Raw genomic sequence first — 15,520 nt, 5'->3', positions numbered from 1 at the left:
TGCAGGTGTTGTTTCTCTCCCGTGTCAACTATCGCCCCAGAAGGCTCTGTAAGCGCTACCATATTGGAAGAGCAACAAAAGCATCAGCTCCACTGAGTTGCCTTCTGGGGAGAAATGAGAAACCTCGTTTGTGGAGGATGTGAGTGTCAGGTTTTGGGGGGGGGGGGGAGATGAGTAATGTGGCTGATTTGTCAGAGCTCATTATGGCTGTGTGTGTGTGTGTGTGTGTGTGTGTGTGTGTGTGTGTGTGTGTGTGTGTGTGTGTGTGTGTGTGTGTGTGTGTGTGTGTGTGTGTGTGTGTGTGTGTGTGTGTGTGTGTGTGTGTGTGTGTGTGTAGTTATTTTCTTTTCTTCTAAAACTGGAAGTGTCGATGTGCAGCTGTAGGTAAGATAAGGTCACCATTTAAGTTTTATTTTCCCATTGGTGTCCATAGACGTTAGCTTGTTTATGAGGTTTTGCAGGTTGTGCATCTGGAATATGTGTGTGTGTGTGTGTGTGTCCTTAGTAAGCACATATTTTGCGCTTCAAAGCTCTGTGATGGCGATTAGCGACAGCGGCTGTGACAGTGTGGTATTTGTTCCAGAAATAGGGCGCCGAATCACTCAGATCTCCCCCCAATACGAGAACCCAGTTACTGTGATGGCTAAATGTGTTTTTTGGTGTAGAACAGATCTCTTTACACGCCACGCAGGATTGTCAGTGACTGGGAGGTTATTGCTGCCATCGCAGATAAAGCTCCAATATAATTATTCTTATCATATTTATTCAATTTTTTTAATTTATTTTTTTAAGTTTCTCTGCCGAGAAGTTGACTAAAAGCCGAGTTGTGGCTTGTGATGGCAGGAAGTCGCTAATGACTGAGTTGCTGTGAGCTGGTTGCTATGTGTGACTCTAGCCGATGCACTCATGTGCCTCTGAGTTTGACAAGCTCAAATATTGTCCCTTTTAGTGTCGGCTGCAGGGGAAAACAAATACTGCTTATCCTCGTTTTCTTAGAGATGCCAGAGGCCGTGTCGTGACAGAAACGGAAGGCCGAACACGGGGGTGGGTCATGAGTCACAAAGCTAAATACTACCACGATACATGTCCAATCACATGGTTCGCAAATGGCAAAAGTCACTGAAGCATCTCCATTTCACAATTGTAAACATTCCAAATGTTTGGATACATGACATCAGCTGACCGGAAGTCAACATGGAACCAAGCTGTCGCCTAGCATTGCAGTTCTGTTGAAACGGCCTATATCCTCTGATTTTTGCACCGGTGGGACTCAAAGAGTTTGGGGACTGATGCAGAAGTATTTTTAGTCCACAGTCAACTACAGTTGCAAAGACCCATAAACCTCACACAGGCCGCAAAGACTAGACGTCTCAACAGAAGGAGGATTGCAGAGGATGCATCTGAAGTAGAGCTGGGTTCATTCGTTCCCTCCAGCCAGACATTACTGTATTTATTTAACCTCTGACCTTCAACTCTGTCTTGTTGTGTCACCCAGGATGGATGAGACGGAGAAGTACCAACAGCGGCTGGAGGCCATTGCTGTGAGTCCACACACACACACACACACACACACACACACACACACACACACACACACACACACACACACACACACACACACACACACACACACACACACACACACACACACACACACACACACACACACACACACACACACACACACACACAGACATGCATCAATCTGTGTATAGACGAATCCAGCGATAGATGCATGTGCGGCTTCAACCAAGAAAAGACATGTTTGGGCTAATCACAGTTGCCCCCGCAGGTCTCCAAGAACTACTTTGAAATTGTGACGACACAGATTATTTTGGGGAAGATAAGTCTGAATGTTAAAGGAGTAGCTGATTAACCTCAGCAGGAGTTAGCTTATGATTGAAATCATCAAATTCCATGATTTCTTGCATTGAATTCTGAAGAAATGCATAATTAATTAAATGCATAAATAATAAAAAAAACTATTGTAAAAATAATTTACGAAAGTATTGCTCCTCCTAAAAAAAAAAAGTATTAAATGTTATTACGAATTAATCATTTGAATGATAGCGTTTTGGTTGCCGCCTCTAACGAGGCTTCACTCTGGTACCAACCAAAAATCACAGCTTTGGTCCCTGAGGAGCTACGTTAGCATAAGCGACCGCTGCATCCTGTAACTTAATGTTGTAGCTCCCTTTAACGAATATAGGCCGTATAACTGCATGTACCCTGCACTACACCACTAAACATTACCCAAAGCTAGACAGCCATATCCTAAGACTACCACAGAATACATTACATGAATCTTGAAACACCACCGCACAAAGAACCCTAAAATCTATATCCATCCATCACTGGACGTGACGGTCTGTCTGAGTCCCAATCAATCCACCCGACCATGAAATACGGAGGTTGTGCAGCGATCTTGTTAAATAATGAGCCGTAGTTGTCTGTTTAGCTCTCAGAATGCGAAGGAAACATCCAGCAGTCTGTTGAAACTGGACAAGTTTTGAGTTCTGTAGATTATACACGAGTGTAATAGACACGTTTACGAGGGACGTGTCTGAATGCCCGTCTACTTCCGATTCGTCTACATGGAGAAGGAGCTCTCCTAGCTGTCCGTAGCTCCTGAATAATTTATGGCGTGAGCAGTGTGGTGAGCCGGGGTGTCCCGGGTCCCACGAAAAACAACACCGGGTTGCCATAGGGACAGCTGCTCCTAACATCAAGAGATATAGAGTATACCTGATGTCTGTGGTGACAGTGTCCTGGTGGCAGATGGTTGACTAGGTGTCCTTGTTTTTACTTTTCCCGCTGATGTTTTATTCACTCCCGTCTCTTCGCTTTCTTTGTTTCTCGTCATTAATTTACACCAGCTCGAATACGTCTGAGTTCCCTCCATCTTTTCCTTCATTTGAATGAAAGCGTGCTCTGCCTACACTTATCTACATTCATTCTCCCCCCCCGCCCCCGACAGGAGAAGCGCCGGCTGCAGGAGGAGCAGGACCGAGCCAGGAGAGACATGGAGGACGAGAAGCTCAGACTGCAGCAACTCAAGGTCTGACACGCATTCGCAGGATGATCGTACCCGTCTCATTCGTACACACACACACACACACACACACACACACACACACACACACACACACACACACACACACACACACACACACACACACACACACACAGCCTTAATTTCACTCTGCAGAAATCCTCTGCACACCCTTTCCAGCTCGTTAGGAAGCGAATGGTCTCCAAATGTTTTTTTCACACGTAAACACACGCACGCACGCACACACACACACACAGATGAAGTGCACGGCCCTCCACACTTCCTGGTTCTGCCGCTCTCCCACAAGGTTTAGGGGCAGAACCTTCCTTTGCTGAAATCCGTTTTAATGCGAGTGCTCACACACTCTGCAGGTCGCAGGGCCGCTCTATTGTTTTCACATCATTTCCAGCCCGGCGTTCCCACTTCCTACTCCTCTGTGCTACGCTGGCCCGGAGGGCACATTCCTCAAATTGTGTGAAATTTGCGTGTACATGTGTGCCGGCGTGGTCACGCATTGGGAATATTTTTGCATGTGCTCGTCCGATTTGTGTGTGTGCGTGCATGCGTGCGTGCGTGCGTGCACAGTGCTCCAAAACATGATTCTATACAATCAAGTTGCAAGAGGCTTCCGAGATTAATATAAAATGATTATGTGGATGCTCCCTCACTGGGAGGCGATATCATCGTTGCTTTTAGTGCATTCATCACTTTTGACTTTGACTCTAACCACGATGGCAGATGTGAGGATGTGATAGGAGGGAGCAGCAGCTTATACACAGCTCCTGACCTGCAGGAACGTTGTTGGGGGGGGGGGGGGGGGCCGACGGCACAGGGAGGGGAACAGAGCGGGGCTTGTTCTGCGCTTTGGGAGAAAACACAGAGATGGTTTTGTGACGCTTCTAGTTAAGTAGGTAGCTACCAACTAACAGTTGCCAGATTTCTTTTTTGGGGGGGGGGGAATATGGGGCTGGAGGGGAGTATGGGTTTTCAGATGCTTTCCCCTCAGTAGTAGGTGAGAAGCCGGCAGACATCACCTGGCTCATGAGAAAGTGCAGCTGCTGTGAGGACCTACAGTGGATTTTATTGCACACAGCCGCGTTAGATATTTTATAGATTGGATTCACCACAGTAAAAGTTCTCTGCAGACGGACTCTGTTTATTTCCGCTCGTCCGGGTCAGCTGCAGACCAGCGTTTCCTAGAGCTGTCAGGAGTTTATTGTCCGGCTCAAGGGCACTTTAGCAGCGCAGATGCCCGCTGAAACCCGCTGAAACAAGCCCTCCAAACAAGGTCAGCTGGGTTGCAGCACGGCTGTTATCAGACCAACAGGGAAACTCATGGCTTGAGGGAGGAATGTTGCTCCTTCTTCACAGTTTCCTGCTTCCAACTATCTGAATGAAGAGTTTAATATGCAACCAGTTGGAAAGTTTCCATTCGTTTTTTGGCAGAAATGTGTCTTGTCATTATTTGTAACCACCATCATGACGAACATCAATTTCATCACCAGGGTTCTCTTTCAGATTGTGCAGTAGTACATCGCCACCATTTGTTTATGATTTCTGGATGTATCACGAAATATGTCCAGCTTTTGTTGAAGGACGCGCCATTTTACAACTTTTTCCTCGTTAAGTCCAACGTTCTAAGTTTGCCCGACATCTGCATTAAATATACTTTATAATGTCCTGGGGAAAAAGGCAGTGAATGCGTTTTAAAAAGGAGAAAGATTTCATGTTATCTTACCGTACACACTGTATCCGTTTGTGCATTTTAATGAATCTACATGAAACTAAAAGTAAATAACACATTTCTTTTAATTTGCTATTAGGAGAAGAAATTTGAGAAATCATATCCAGCACCAAACGTTTACCAAACATCCACATCTGCTTTTAACCAGGTGTGCTGAATGATGATTAATTGGCGGCGCGGTCGATTGTACATTATTAACCCGAAGCGGTTAAGGGCACGTGTGGTGCCGTGTGCAAACACTCTGGCAGTAAGGAGAAGAAGTTCAGCAGCAGTGAGATTGAGGTGCTGTTAAATATACTTCAACAATGTAAACATGCGATTCATCTGCGTTAGTTCTGACGTTGCAGGAACATCAAAGAGCATAGAAGAGCAGTATTTAAGCCATTCTGAAGCTCAATGCACACAGTATCATCCAAGGGTTTATATAGTCTTAATTAGGAGCAACCGACCAATAGTATTCCTTTAATAGTCCAATTATAATAATGACTGTAGAACATAGAATTATCTTAATTAGATTTTTGAAATAGTATTTATTATTTGTCATCAAACCAATGTTTCCTGTGTCTGACTGTAAAAACACGAGGCCTCTTCTCGGCAACAGTGTTCTTTCAGAAGGGCAAAAATGAGAAAACATTGGTGAATCCCAGAAATGATGGATACGAACAAAAATAAGAGCGAAGTCGTTCTCATATGGCTTCCTGCACGAGGCCCATTGTCACAGACGCACATAGAGCATGTTCTGGAACAGCAGGTACAAAAACAAAACACAGAAATGGGGCGTTATTTAAATGAGGAATATTAAAGGAATGTTGTGTTAAACACGTGTAACGATCTGTTAGGAAGATGATGGCCGGAGAGTAGTCGGCTCTACAAACCGCAGAGAATTGCGCTCCTGTTTTTTGTGAAACTTGAAAGTGTTTGTTCTTGTGTTCTGTTTGGCGTTAACGGTAAGTAGCCTCGGGCGCCTTGCGTTCGCTGGGTCATGTCTATTTACTGGATTGGTGTAGGAATAAGATGAGAGTTAGGAGTGCACACATGCTCTGAATTCCTACTAGTGTTCTCTCTGCTGGATAGCTCAGATGAGAGGACATGGGCTCACAGCGGGCGTTTCTGTCTCTCACCATTTTTCTCACCTTCGCACCCTGAAATAACCACGTTTCGCTTTATCCTCCTCGTCTCAATACCTCACTCTGGGATGTCAGCGCTTTATTCGTCTTACCTCTCCTCTCTCTCCACTTCTCTCTTTATCTCTAAAGGCTGTTTCGATCACCACATAATACAACATTTTACTCCAGTGAGAAGTACATTGAGTTTTACATCATGAGTCATTTTGCATTGTAACTGATCATGTGGCGTGACTGTATTTTGTTTAATCTATCTAGCACAATGTGTCCATGCTATGTACTAATTCTAAGCAGGTTTAGAATAGTAAGTTCATACTAACAAAGTGATAAATTCAATATACTTACAAGTGAGTACACATACTAAAAAATGAGGGACACAATTTTATGTTGACTTCTTGTATAATATATATACAGGACTGTCTCAGAAAATTAGAATATTGTGATAAAGTTCTTTATTTTGTGTAATGCAATTTAAAAAAACAAAAATGTCATGCATTCTGGATTCATTACAAATCAACTGAAATATTGCAAGCCTTTTATTCTTTTAATATTGCTGATTATGGCTTACAGCTTAAGAAAACTCAAATATCCTATCTCTAAATATTAGAATATCATGAAAAAGTATACTAGTAGGGTATTCAACTAATCACTTGAATCGTCTAATTAACTCGAAACACCTGCAAGGGTTTCCTGAGCCTTGAAAAACACTCAGCTTGGTTCAGTAAACTAAATCACACGTATGGGGATTATCACAATATTCTAATTTTCTGAGACAGTCCTGTACATACATACATACATACATACATACATACATACATACATACATACATACATACATACATACATACATACATACATACATACATACATACAGGTGCATCTCAATGAATTAGAATATCATCGAAAAGTTAATTTATTTCAGTAATTCAATTCAAAAAGTGAAACTCGTATATTACCAATACCGACCAAGTATTGAGTGCACACTGTATACTGTACATGGACATACTTTTCAGTAGGCCAACATTTCTGTATTAAAAATCCTTTTTTTTAATTGGTCTTATGTAATATTCAGATTTTCTGAGATACTGAATTTTGGGTTTTCATTAGCTGTAAGCCATAATCATCAAAATTAAAAGAAATAAACTCTTGAAATATATCACCCTGTGTGTAATGAATCTATATAATATGAGTTTCACTTTTTGAATTGAATTACTGAAATAAATTAACTTTCCGATGATATTCTAATTCATTGAGATGCGTGTGTGTGTGTGTGTGTGTGTGTGTGTGTGTGTGTGTGTGTGTGTGTAAATACAACAGTACTCCAGATTAGTGTGTACATACTGAAGGAACACAGTGCTGTTGTCATGGTATGGGAACTACTGTTTTCATGCTGGCATTACTGAGGACACTGTAGTGGCGCCTGGTGCACTAAGAAACCAGATCAGGAGTGATCACGGACAGACTTCTCTGTTTCCAGCAGTTTGTTTTCAGTTGAACATGCTGTTGCCATTAGCAACCAGTACTGACACAGTTCTATAGCAGTTAAACTGAGATTGGTAGCTTCAGCTAACAGACGGGCGTCTTTTATCCAAGTTACTCTCAGCATTACCTTGTTGGACGGAGATCTGTAGGTATGTATTATAACGTTGGCTGTTCTGTGGTAGTGGATTGGATGGTTGGATAAAACATATCGCATGTAAAGAAGATGATCTATTCAAAGCGCTGGGCGTAAACATAATAATTGTATATTTTGATATGTATTATGTTTTCTGTAAAAATCTATTGACAGTTTATGGATAAAACAGACACAGGGCCGTCTGTTTTAGTCTTATCCAGCAAATGAAGTACTAAATCACAAAAGCCATCACAAAAAATTAAGTATGCACTTTTGCTCATCGACTTGCAGTACCGCTATCAATGGGCTAATTCACCCAGATATATTAAAGCGATAGCAACCATTGTATCACAAAAGATGATTGGCAAATTCATACCATCTCACACTATACTGTTGTTTCAATACCAGTTTGCTGAAATAACCCAATATAATCATATCGCCCCAATTACAATGCTGCAGGAAGTTGACACTATCTCTTCCTTTCCTCTTCCTCCCTCCAGAGGAAGTCTCTGAGGGACCAGTGGTTGATGGAGGGACCTCCCCTGTCCCCAACCTCTCCAACCTCCCCGGAAGCCCAGAGCCCCCGCTCCCCTCTTTGGGGCTCCCAGGCCCAGGAGATGGAAAAGCACATTGACAAGTACAGCAACTGTGTGTGTGTGTGTGTGTGTGTGTGTGTGTGTGTGTGTGTGTGTGTGTGTGTGTGTGTGTGTGTGTGTGTGTGTGTGTGTGTGTGTGTGTGTGTGTGTGTGTGTGTGTGCGCGCAAGTTCGAGCTAGAAGACACGCAGGCAGTTTGTTGGAGAGCTGGAGAGAACTGACACTTTTTTTGTTGTATTTGTTTAGCAGAAACTTCATGTATAATTGATAGTGGCAGCATTCCCCTTTTCTATTTCAGTTTTCTTGTAATTTTTGCTGTCGTCATACATTATGCATGCTTTGGCAAAGTTCACTTTTAATTCCACCAGCACTGAACTGCACACAGGCAGAGAGCCAGTCTTTCCTTATTGCAGTGGACGATGTGGTCTTGTCCCTGAAGACCAGACTCCAAATTATTACTGCAAAGGTCCACAGCTCGGTCTCACTGTCCAAGAGGACTCCTCTCTCTCACACACACACACACACACACACACACACACACACACACACACACACACACACACACACACACACACACACACACACACACACACACACACACACACACACACACACTGCACATGGCCTCTGGGGCAATTTAAACATAGAACTAGAAAAAAAACATGACTTTAGTGTGACTTGGATTGGGAACATAAAGTAAGGCTATAGATTTAATGTTTTGTGTGCGTTTTTCCGCCTCAGGTTGCAGTCAGAGAGTCAGCGGTTGGCAGAGGAGGAAGAGTCACTGAAGGAACAGATGGAGGATGGCCAAACGGTGAGGAACTTGCGCTCACACACACTCGCCCACTCACTCTTGTGGACACAAAGGGGCTTGGGATATGTGTTGAACAAGCTTGCTCCATCATCTTCCATCACGCAGAAAACTCCCCACAACTTGTGTCTGTCTGGCTTTTTCGCCATGAATAATTTGTTTCCTCTCTTAATGTACGTTTGATGTAGCGCCTCTCGTTCAGCGCTTCGTGGAATGCAAGCAGCATAAAGTTACATAAACAATTCAACACTTGATCCACTCTGGAATTATTGTTTCACCTCAAGTGTGTTTGCCTCACCTCGCCGAAGGTCTTCATGGTAGAAAAAGAAGTTGTCCCTTCCTCCTCCTACCGGCCGCTCCAGATGATAAGATTATTTTAATAGCTGTACCAGCCTGTGATAAAGAGAGACTTTGAATCTATGACCTTATCCTCTGTGTGAAAAAAGCGTCACTGTAAACGGGCCCTGGCAGCAAAGCTTTAGTCTAGTGGGCCGACTGAGAATGAGTGACAGCTAATGTCTGGCAACTCAAACAGGTTTTTTTGGCCCAATGCTTTCTGATGAGACAAGGAATGTGATGATGTGTTCAGGTCCTTGTAAAAAAAAAAAATATTTATCTATGCTGATCTGATGCAGTTGAGTACACGCTACACCAAACTGTGAAAAGGGGGTCAACTTCTCAAAGGTCAGGAAGGGCTTTTCAGCTCAATCACTCCCCCTTGTGAGCAGGCAGAACGTGTCGTTCATCTGAGAGACCACAGTGGACTCATTAACTGTTACAGTACAGTCCTTCCTGGTTACAGTGTTGGATATGTACCGAGACAACACGAGGACAAATGTGTCTGTTTCCTTGAAGCCTGTGTGATGTTCCAGTATTTCAAACACGCCAGAGGTTCAGGCCACACAACAAACCATTTGAGTCACAGTAAATTGAATCCTTCCACTGTTCCTCTCACCCAACAGGAGGCAGTGATAAAAGCAGAGGCTGGAGCAGGTAAGTGGGATCAGATACACTTTTTGGTGCAGAGAAATCATACAATTACAGTGGATAGTTCAGAAAATGGCATCTCCATTAGCTTTTTTTTCTTTTGTTTTTACCAGAGAAAATGATAAATCAATGCAGATTTCACTCCGTGAAAGAGTCAACATGATGATTTTAAAGCAATCTGACAAGCTCATTATGTAACTGTGTGCAGAGCGAAGCATTGCTGTCCTCCATCCGCCTGCCTCTTTTGACACACTATTCTGTCCAATACGTGTCAACCCTGCAGCGCTTTATCCCGTTAAACACCACTGTGTGCAGACACGCTGCTACCACAGCTGCTCTTACCTAATTACATCGGCACATATTGATTACATTTCATTTGTTTAATGCATTTTTATTTTATTTTTCTGTCTTTCCTTTGCATTGAAAACAACTTGGACGCTATCTAAAGAAAAAGTCACGCATTCTTAGTTTTATCATCTTCTAATGTTACTTTGGCCAGAAGCGCAGGTGTGTTGATTAAGCCCTGTTTTTAGTGGGGACCTCATAATACAGTGACAGGTGCATCTTAGTTTGAATATTTTGATTTAAAGGTATACTGATGTTATTTTCTGAGAAATGAGGGCACCATCTTGTCGTAATTCATGATTTCTGTACCGCATGTCTGACTGAAAAACACGGCTGCCAGTAATAAATCTATATTTTTTTTAATTTTCTTGCTCAGAAATGGTCCAAGATGCTGTCATGCAGAACGGTGAAAACAATGGCTCGGGTGGGTACGGAGTTGACTCGTGTGTCGTAAAATGCACACAGACCTACACCACAATACTCTCATAAAGCTCAAACACCCCAATTATCCAGAAACAAGTCCTGCGCACATTAAACCACATCTGGATTCTCATTGATGTCAACATCTCTCTCTCATCCCTTTGAACCTGAACAGATCTTGTCTTATTGTTAATTCTTATCCATTCGCCATCTTACCCCGGCCCCTCAAAGACTATGAAACCCCCTATAGAAATACGTGTCTGTATGCATAGCATACGCTAAGACATTAGCATCACAAAGGAAGGAGGGACGCATACCTGCACTTCACAAAAAGTTCACACATGCTGTGAATGAATATTTACGCATGTTAAATAAGATTGCGCATGTATATTTATGCAAAGCCGCGCTCAAGGGCATAAGTAGCATTTTTAGAAGGCAGCGGGGACGTGGACAGCTGCTGAAGTGGACAAGAGACTTCTGAGAAGTAAATAGACTGTGTTTAAATCAAGCAGGGTCTTTAAGTTTAGACTCCACAATCTATATTTGCATCTAATGCTCTTTGTTCTGCTGCTAGTTTATCTCCCGCTCACTTTTGTGTCCAACTTCTTCATCAAATATTGTTCCTCATCTCTCATGACTTACCCTTAAAATGCATATCGTATTTTACATTTCTCTCTTTTTTTCATTTTTTTTTCTCATTACGGTACAATAAATATCCACTCATTCTGCTCTGTGGTAAATAAAAGCCTTCATTCATTAGGGTGCACTTCATGGCCTGTAGCTAAAGCAGCGCTGCCCTTTATCAGCTTCTGCTTTGTGTAATGCGTGGAGATTAATAGGTGGCAGAACCTTTTGTTAACAGCGTTACAATAACTAAATTAGCTGTATTGAGCACTGACATACACTCTAGCTGCAATCAAGTCACGGTGCGTCCACACAATGAAGGCTAATAATCAGCGTAAATGACAGTGTGGTGTTATTGATTGCAAATTCACTCGGCCTCATCGAAATGCATCAAGCAGCAATAACGTTCCTCTGCCATTGCGCATAAATCTCCTCCTTAACTCACTGTGATGTTTACTTGGTGTTTTGTCTTCAGATGAAGCGAAGACAAAAAGCACCTCGCTGGGTGAAACTGCAGCTGTCCTGACCAATGGCGAAGCAGACACCAATCACGACACTCGGGCCTCCACCAACGGACCAGTAGAAGCCTCCGGGGGTGTCGGCGGCATGAAATCGGAGCCTGGGTTGAGCTTGGGCGTTTCGGACGCGGAGCCTAGTCAGGTTCCAAATGTCAACTTTATTGAGCAGGAGGAGGAGGAGGAGGAGGGGGGGGGGACTCTGGTGATGAGAGCAGAGCGTGTGATCATCACAGAGGACGGAGATGATGTGCCTGAGGATCTTACACACCAGCAGGAGACTATGCAGACAGAGGAAGCGGGCCAAGAGGGAGGGGAGGCTGCGGAGGGTGAAGTAAAAACAGAGGCAGCTCCAGAAACCGTCACACAACCAGAGAAGAGGGAGGCGACCGAACCCGCTGCAGAGGAACAATGGGCAACCGGAGACGGAGACTCGCAGGGTGGCGTGGAGACGAATGAAAACTGGGAGAGAAAATCCGAGGGAGGGGACAAAGATTCCGAAGGCCCGACCTCTGCGCAGGCGCAGTCCCCAGCCGGTGCCCTAGAGGGCACTGCAGTGGCTTCGGTGCCGGTCTACTCAGAGGCGCAACCTGCCGCTCTCGCCCCCGAGCTGGAGGCAGAGGGTGAAGCTGCGACGTCACCAGAGGGAGCCGAGGCGACACTGAAAGCCCAAGACTCTGCCGCGCCGCCCGGACAGTTCCAGGAGGTGCCCCTGGCTGATCCCCAGGAGAGCCAGAGGACCGAGGCCAGGCCGGGGGAGCGGGAACCCCTCCTGTCCCAGGCAAAGGCCAACGACGCCCAAGCAGAGCCAGCAGCAGCAGCAGCCTCCGCCAGCACAGAGACTTACAGCTCGGTCAGGGCCGGCCATGGAGAGGAGGCCAAGGCACCCAAACACAAAGCCTGCCAGTGCTGCTCTGTCATGTAGATGCCCCTCACTGTACATTCATCTCCTCTCTCCCTCCTCAGTCTCTCTGCTCTTCAACTCCACACACACACTCCTCCCCTCGTCTTTGTTTCACACCCTATATTCTAATCAGCCCACAAGCTACTTCCCTCTCCTCCACCTACTCTCTGCCCTCACGCCGTGTATTCATCTTGAAACTTCCTTAATCCCACTCTTGAGTCTTGATACTCCGAGAGGAAGTGAGTTCTCTCCAACGTGAAGACAGGTGGGAGGTGTGGACCGGACTTGTCTGTGTTTAAGTGCCTTGAGGAGCTCTCTACCCGGAACTACTCTTTTTAAATTCTCTTCTCACACAATGTGGACCAAAATATAAGTTTTTATTTCTTTTTTTTAATTTAATTTTCCTGGTTAGCAGATGAGCCAGCCAATCTACATAGGATCATAAAACCCACATAGCAGCTGCAGTTGAGTGACAATAACACTGTATTATTTTATACTGTCGTATCCACATGTGTAATTCATGAGGTCATTTTCATAAATATGAGATTTTACGTCCAAAGATCTGGAGAGTTTCAGAGAGGACATTCTTCTTATTTAATGATTTTAAAGCTGAATTATTTTATGGATTTTGATCTTTTATTAGAGATGCTTTTAATCCAAGTATAGGGCCTGGACATTTGTGTTCACTGCATTAGAGGTTTTGACAATACACAGACTAATAGTATGAAATGGTGTAATTTATAAACAACAGCGAGCGCCACTGAATATTTTGTGGGACGTTGCCAGTTTTAAAAGAGATTATTTTAAGATACCTGAAAGTATGAATTTTGTATTTTTACCACATGTGCTTTCGAAAGCGGGGCTCCTGACATGGCTCTGTGCATGGCTGTATAACCCGTATACAGAAACACGTGGCATTGAGCGTGTCTGACATGTCGGCTTTGAAATGATTGATGAATGATTTAATGATTAAACTGACATTTGTGATAAATTGCTTGATGTACTTGATGTTCCCAAAACCACAACATTGCACCATGCAAAAACAAACACCCTGGATACAGCTGGGTATTTGTCTATCCATGCAGTTTTAGTCGTTTTAAACGTTCCCCTGAATGGAAAAGGAGAACTAACGGGGCGTTCTGGAAAAGGAGAGGGATCACTGGGACTGAACTAATGAGATGATGCACCTGGTGTTCCCTGCAACAAGTCTCACAGAGCCATGTCCAAGTCCATGGAGCTTGTCAAAGATGCCTGAGGTCCCAGCGTCGTCTCTACCTGCCACTGTGGTAGCACAGCCATGTTGAGGGCCAAACCAAAGCCTGAGTCGCCAAACCCCCCCCCCCCCCCAAAACGACGTTAAGTTGTGGTATGGGACACGTACAATTTGCCGAAAACAGGATAAAACTCACTGAGCTGTCTGCCCTAATAGCAGCGATGTACAGCACTGTGTGTATACTGGTAGTTCTATTAGCTGTTAGCCAAACACATTGTACAAAATAATAAAAGTGGGCAAACTCATCCGATCAAGAACCAGATCGTGCTGCCTGTATTCACGGTAGACAAATTTGTACAAGGAATTTGTGTCAACAGCAAAGGGCAGCTCGGGGGGGTCCCATTAAACCAACATTGAAAAAAGGGAGAAGTATACTCAATGAATTTAACAGTGTACATTATAGGTTTCATAGTGATTTAAAGAAACCGTGCGCATATTGAAGTTGTAGCTTTTGAGCCAACACGATTCAAAAGGTTTTAGGGCGTGCTATCTTCAATAGGTGAGTTACACTGAACTCACTAATGTTCCATGTAATACGATTAACAAAAATGTGAATAATTAGGGATCACAGTCTTCAAAGAGAACACAGGTGGACTTTGCTCTCAGTATTGTGAAACTTTTTTTCTTTTTTTTGGATGCCACTATAAAACTAAATAAGCACCACTTCCAGACAGACGCTGCAGTGTCTCCTTTGATTTCAACACGCAGAGCCATGTTTGCTGTGTGCGCCATCGCTGTCCTGTGCTTGATGCCTGTGGGCCATGCAGCTCCTCTGGACTGTCGACACCTGGTTGAGCCTTTGGGTCAAATGGATCCCGGTCACTTGGAGGGCAGATGGGCTCTAGTTGCACACAGTCTGAAAATCGACGAAGCTGGGCTTCTTTCTCCACTCTTCGACAGCGCAAATATTGATTTCCACAACTCGTCTTACACCCATGCCAATCGTTATGGTCACCTGTGCTGCTACCATTCCCAGAGCATCTCCATAGAGGGCCCTAACTTTGACATCACGGCTGGGGAGTCAATCAACAGGGGGACCTTCTTACATACATCCTGTTCGGACTGTGTGATGCTGACATTGACCAAGCATTCACCAACTCGGAAGATGACTGAATTGTGCCTGTTCAGCAGGAGGAGGCAGTTGGACCGGAAGGAGCTGGAGGAGTTCCGGGCTCAGGTGAAGTGTCTGAACATGCCTCAACATGTTGAGATGGATCCTACCAAGGCCCTTTGTCTGGATTAGTCCCGCCGCAGCCAATTGGACTGAGGAGAAAAACACTTTGGTGCATGATGTCTACTCACGGTGTCAATAAAGTGGATGTGAATCTCTATACAGTGTCCGTGATTGCTTTTTAGGCAGATGGTAAAAAGTGAATGTGAGATTACCTTAGTGTCACTTTGGTTATGCTTATAATTGTGTTTTCCCCCCAAAAAATGCCAGGCCCTATATGATGACTTCAGCACATATTGCAGTGTTTGCTTGTGTGTGCCAGAGATGTATCTCACTGTGG

General features: G+C 44.2%; 1 protein-coding gene across 1 annotated transcript in view; it reads left to right on the top strand.

The window, feature by feature from the left end:
* The window catches only part of palm3 (paralemmin 3), a 33,766-nt gene extending 18,460 nt beyond the window's left edge, over window positions 1-15,306 (top strand). The window contains exons 2-8 of the mRNA XM_079160252.1: window positions 1,496-1,541; window positions 2,978-3,058; window positions 8,036-8,172; window positions 8,872-8,944; window positions 9,904-9,934; window positions 10,650-10,697; window positions 11,793-15,306. Of these exons, the coding sequence (XP_079016378.1) occupies window positions 1,497-1,541; window positions 2,978-3,058; window positions 8,036-8,172; window positions 8,872-8,944; window positions 9,904-9,934; window positions 10,650-10,697; window positions 11,793-12,757 (1,380 nt within the window). The 5' untranslated portion in view covers window position 1,496 and the 3' untranslated portion in view covers window positions 12,758-15,306. The remainder of the gene's footprint in view (window positions 1-1,495; window positions 1,542-2,977; window positions 3,059-8,035; window positions 8,173-8,871; window positions 8,945-9,903; window positions 9,935-10,649; window positions 10,698-11,792) is intronic.
* The last annotated feature ends 214 nt before the right edge of the window (window positions 15,307-15,520 follow it).

Source organism: Pholis gunnellus (genome assembly GCF_910591455.1).
Source record: "Pholis gunnellus genome assembly, chromosome: 5".
Taxonomy (NCBI): domain Eukaryota; kingdom Metazoa; phylum Chordata; class Actinopteri; order Perciformes; family Pholidae; genus Pholis; species Pholis gunnellus.
Note: the sequence above shows the minus strand (reverse complement) of the source record. Positions and strands in the feature narration are given on the sequence as shown.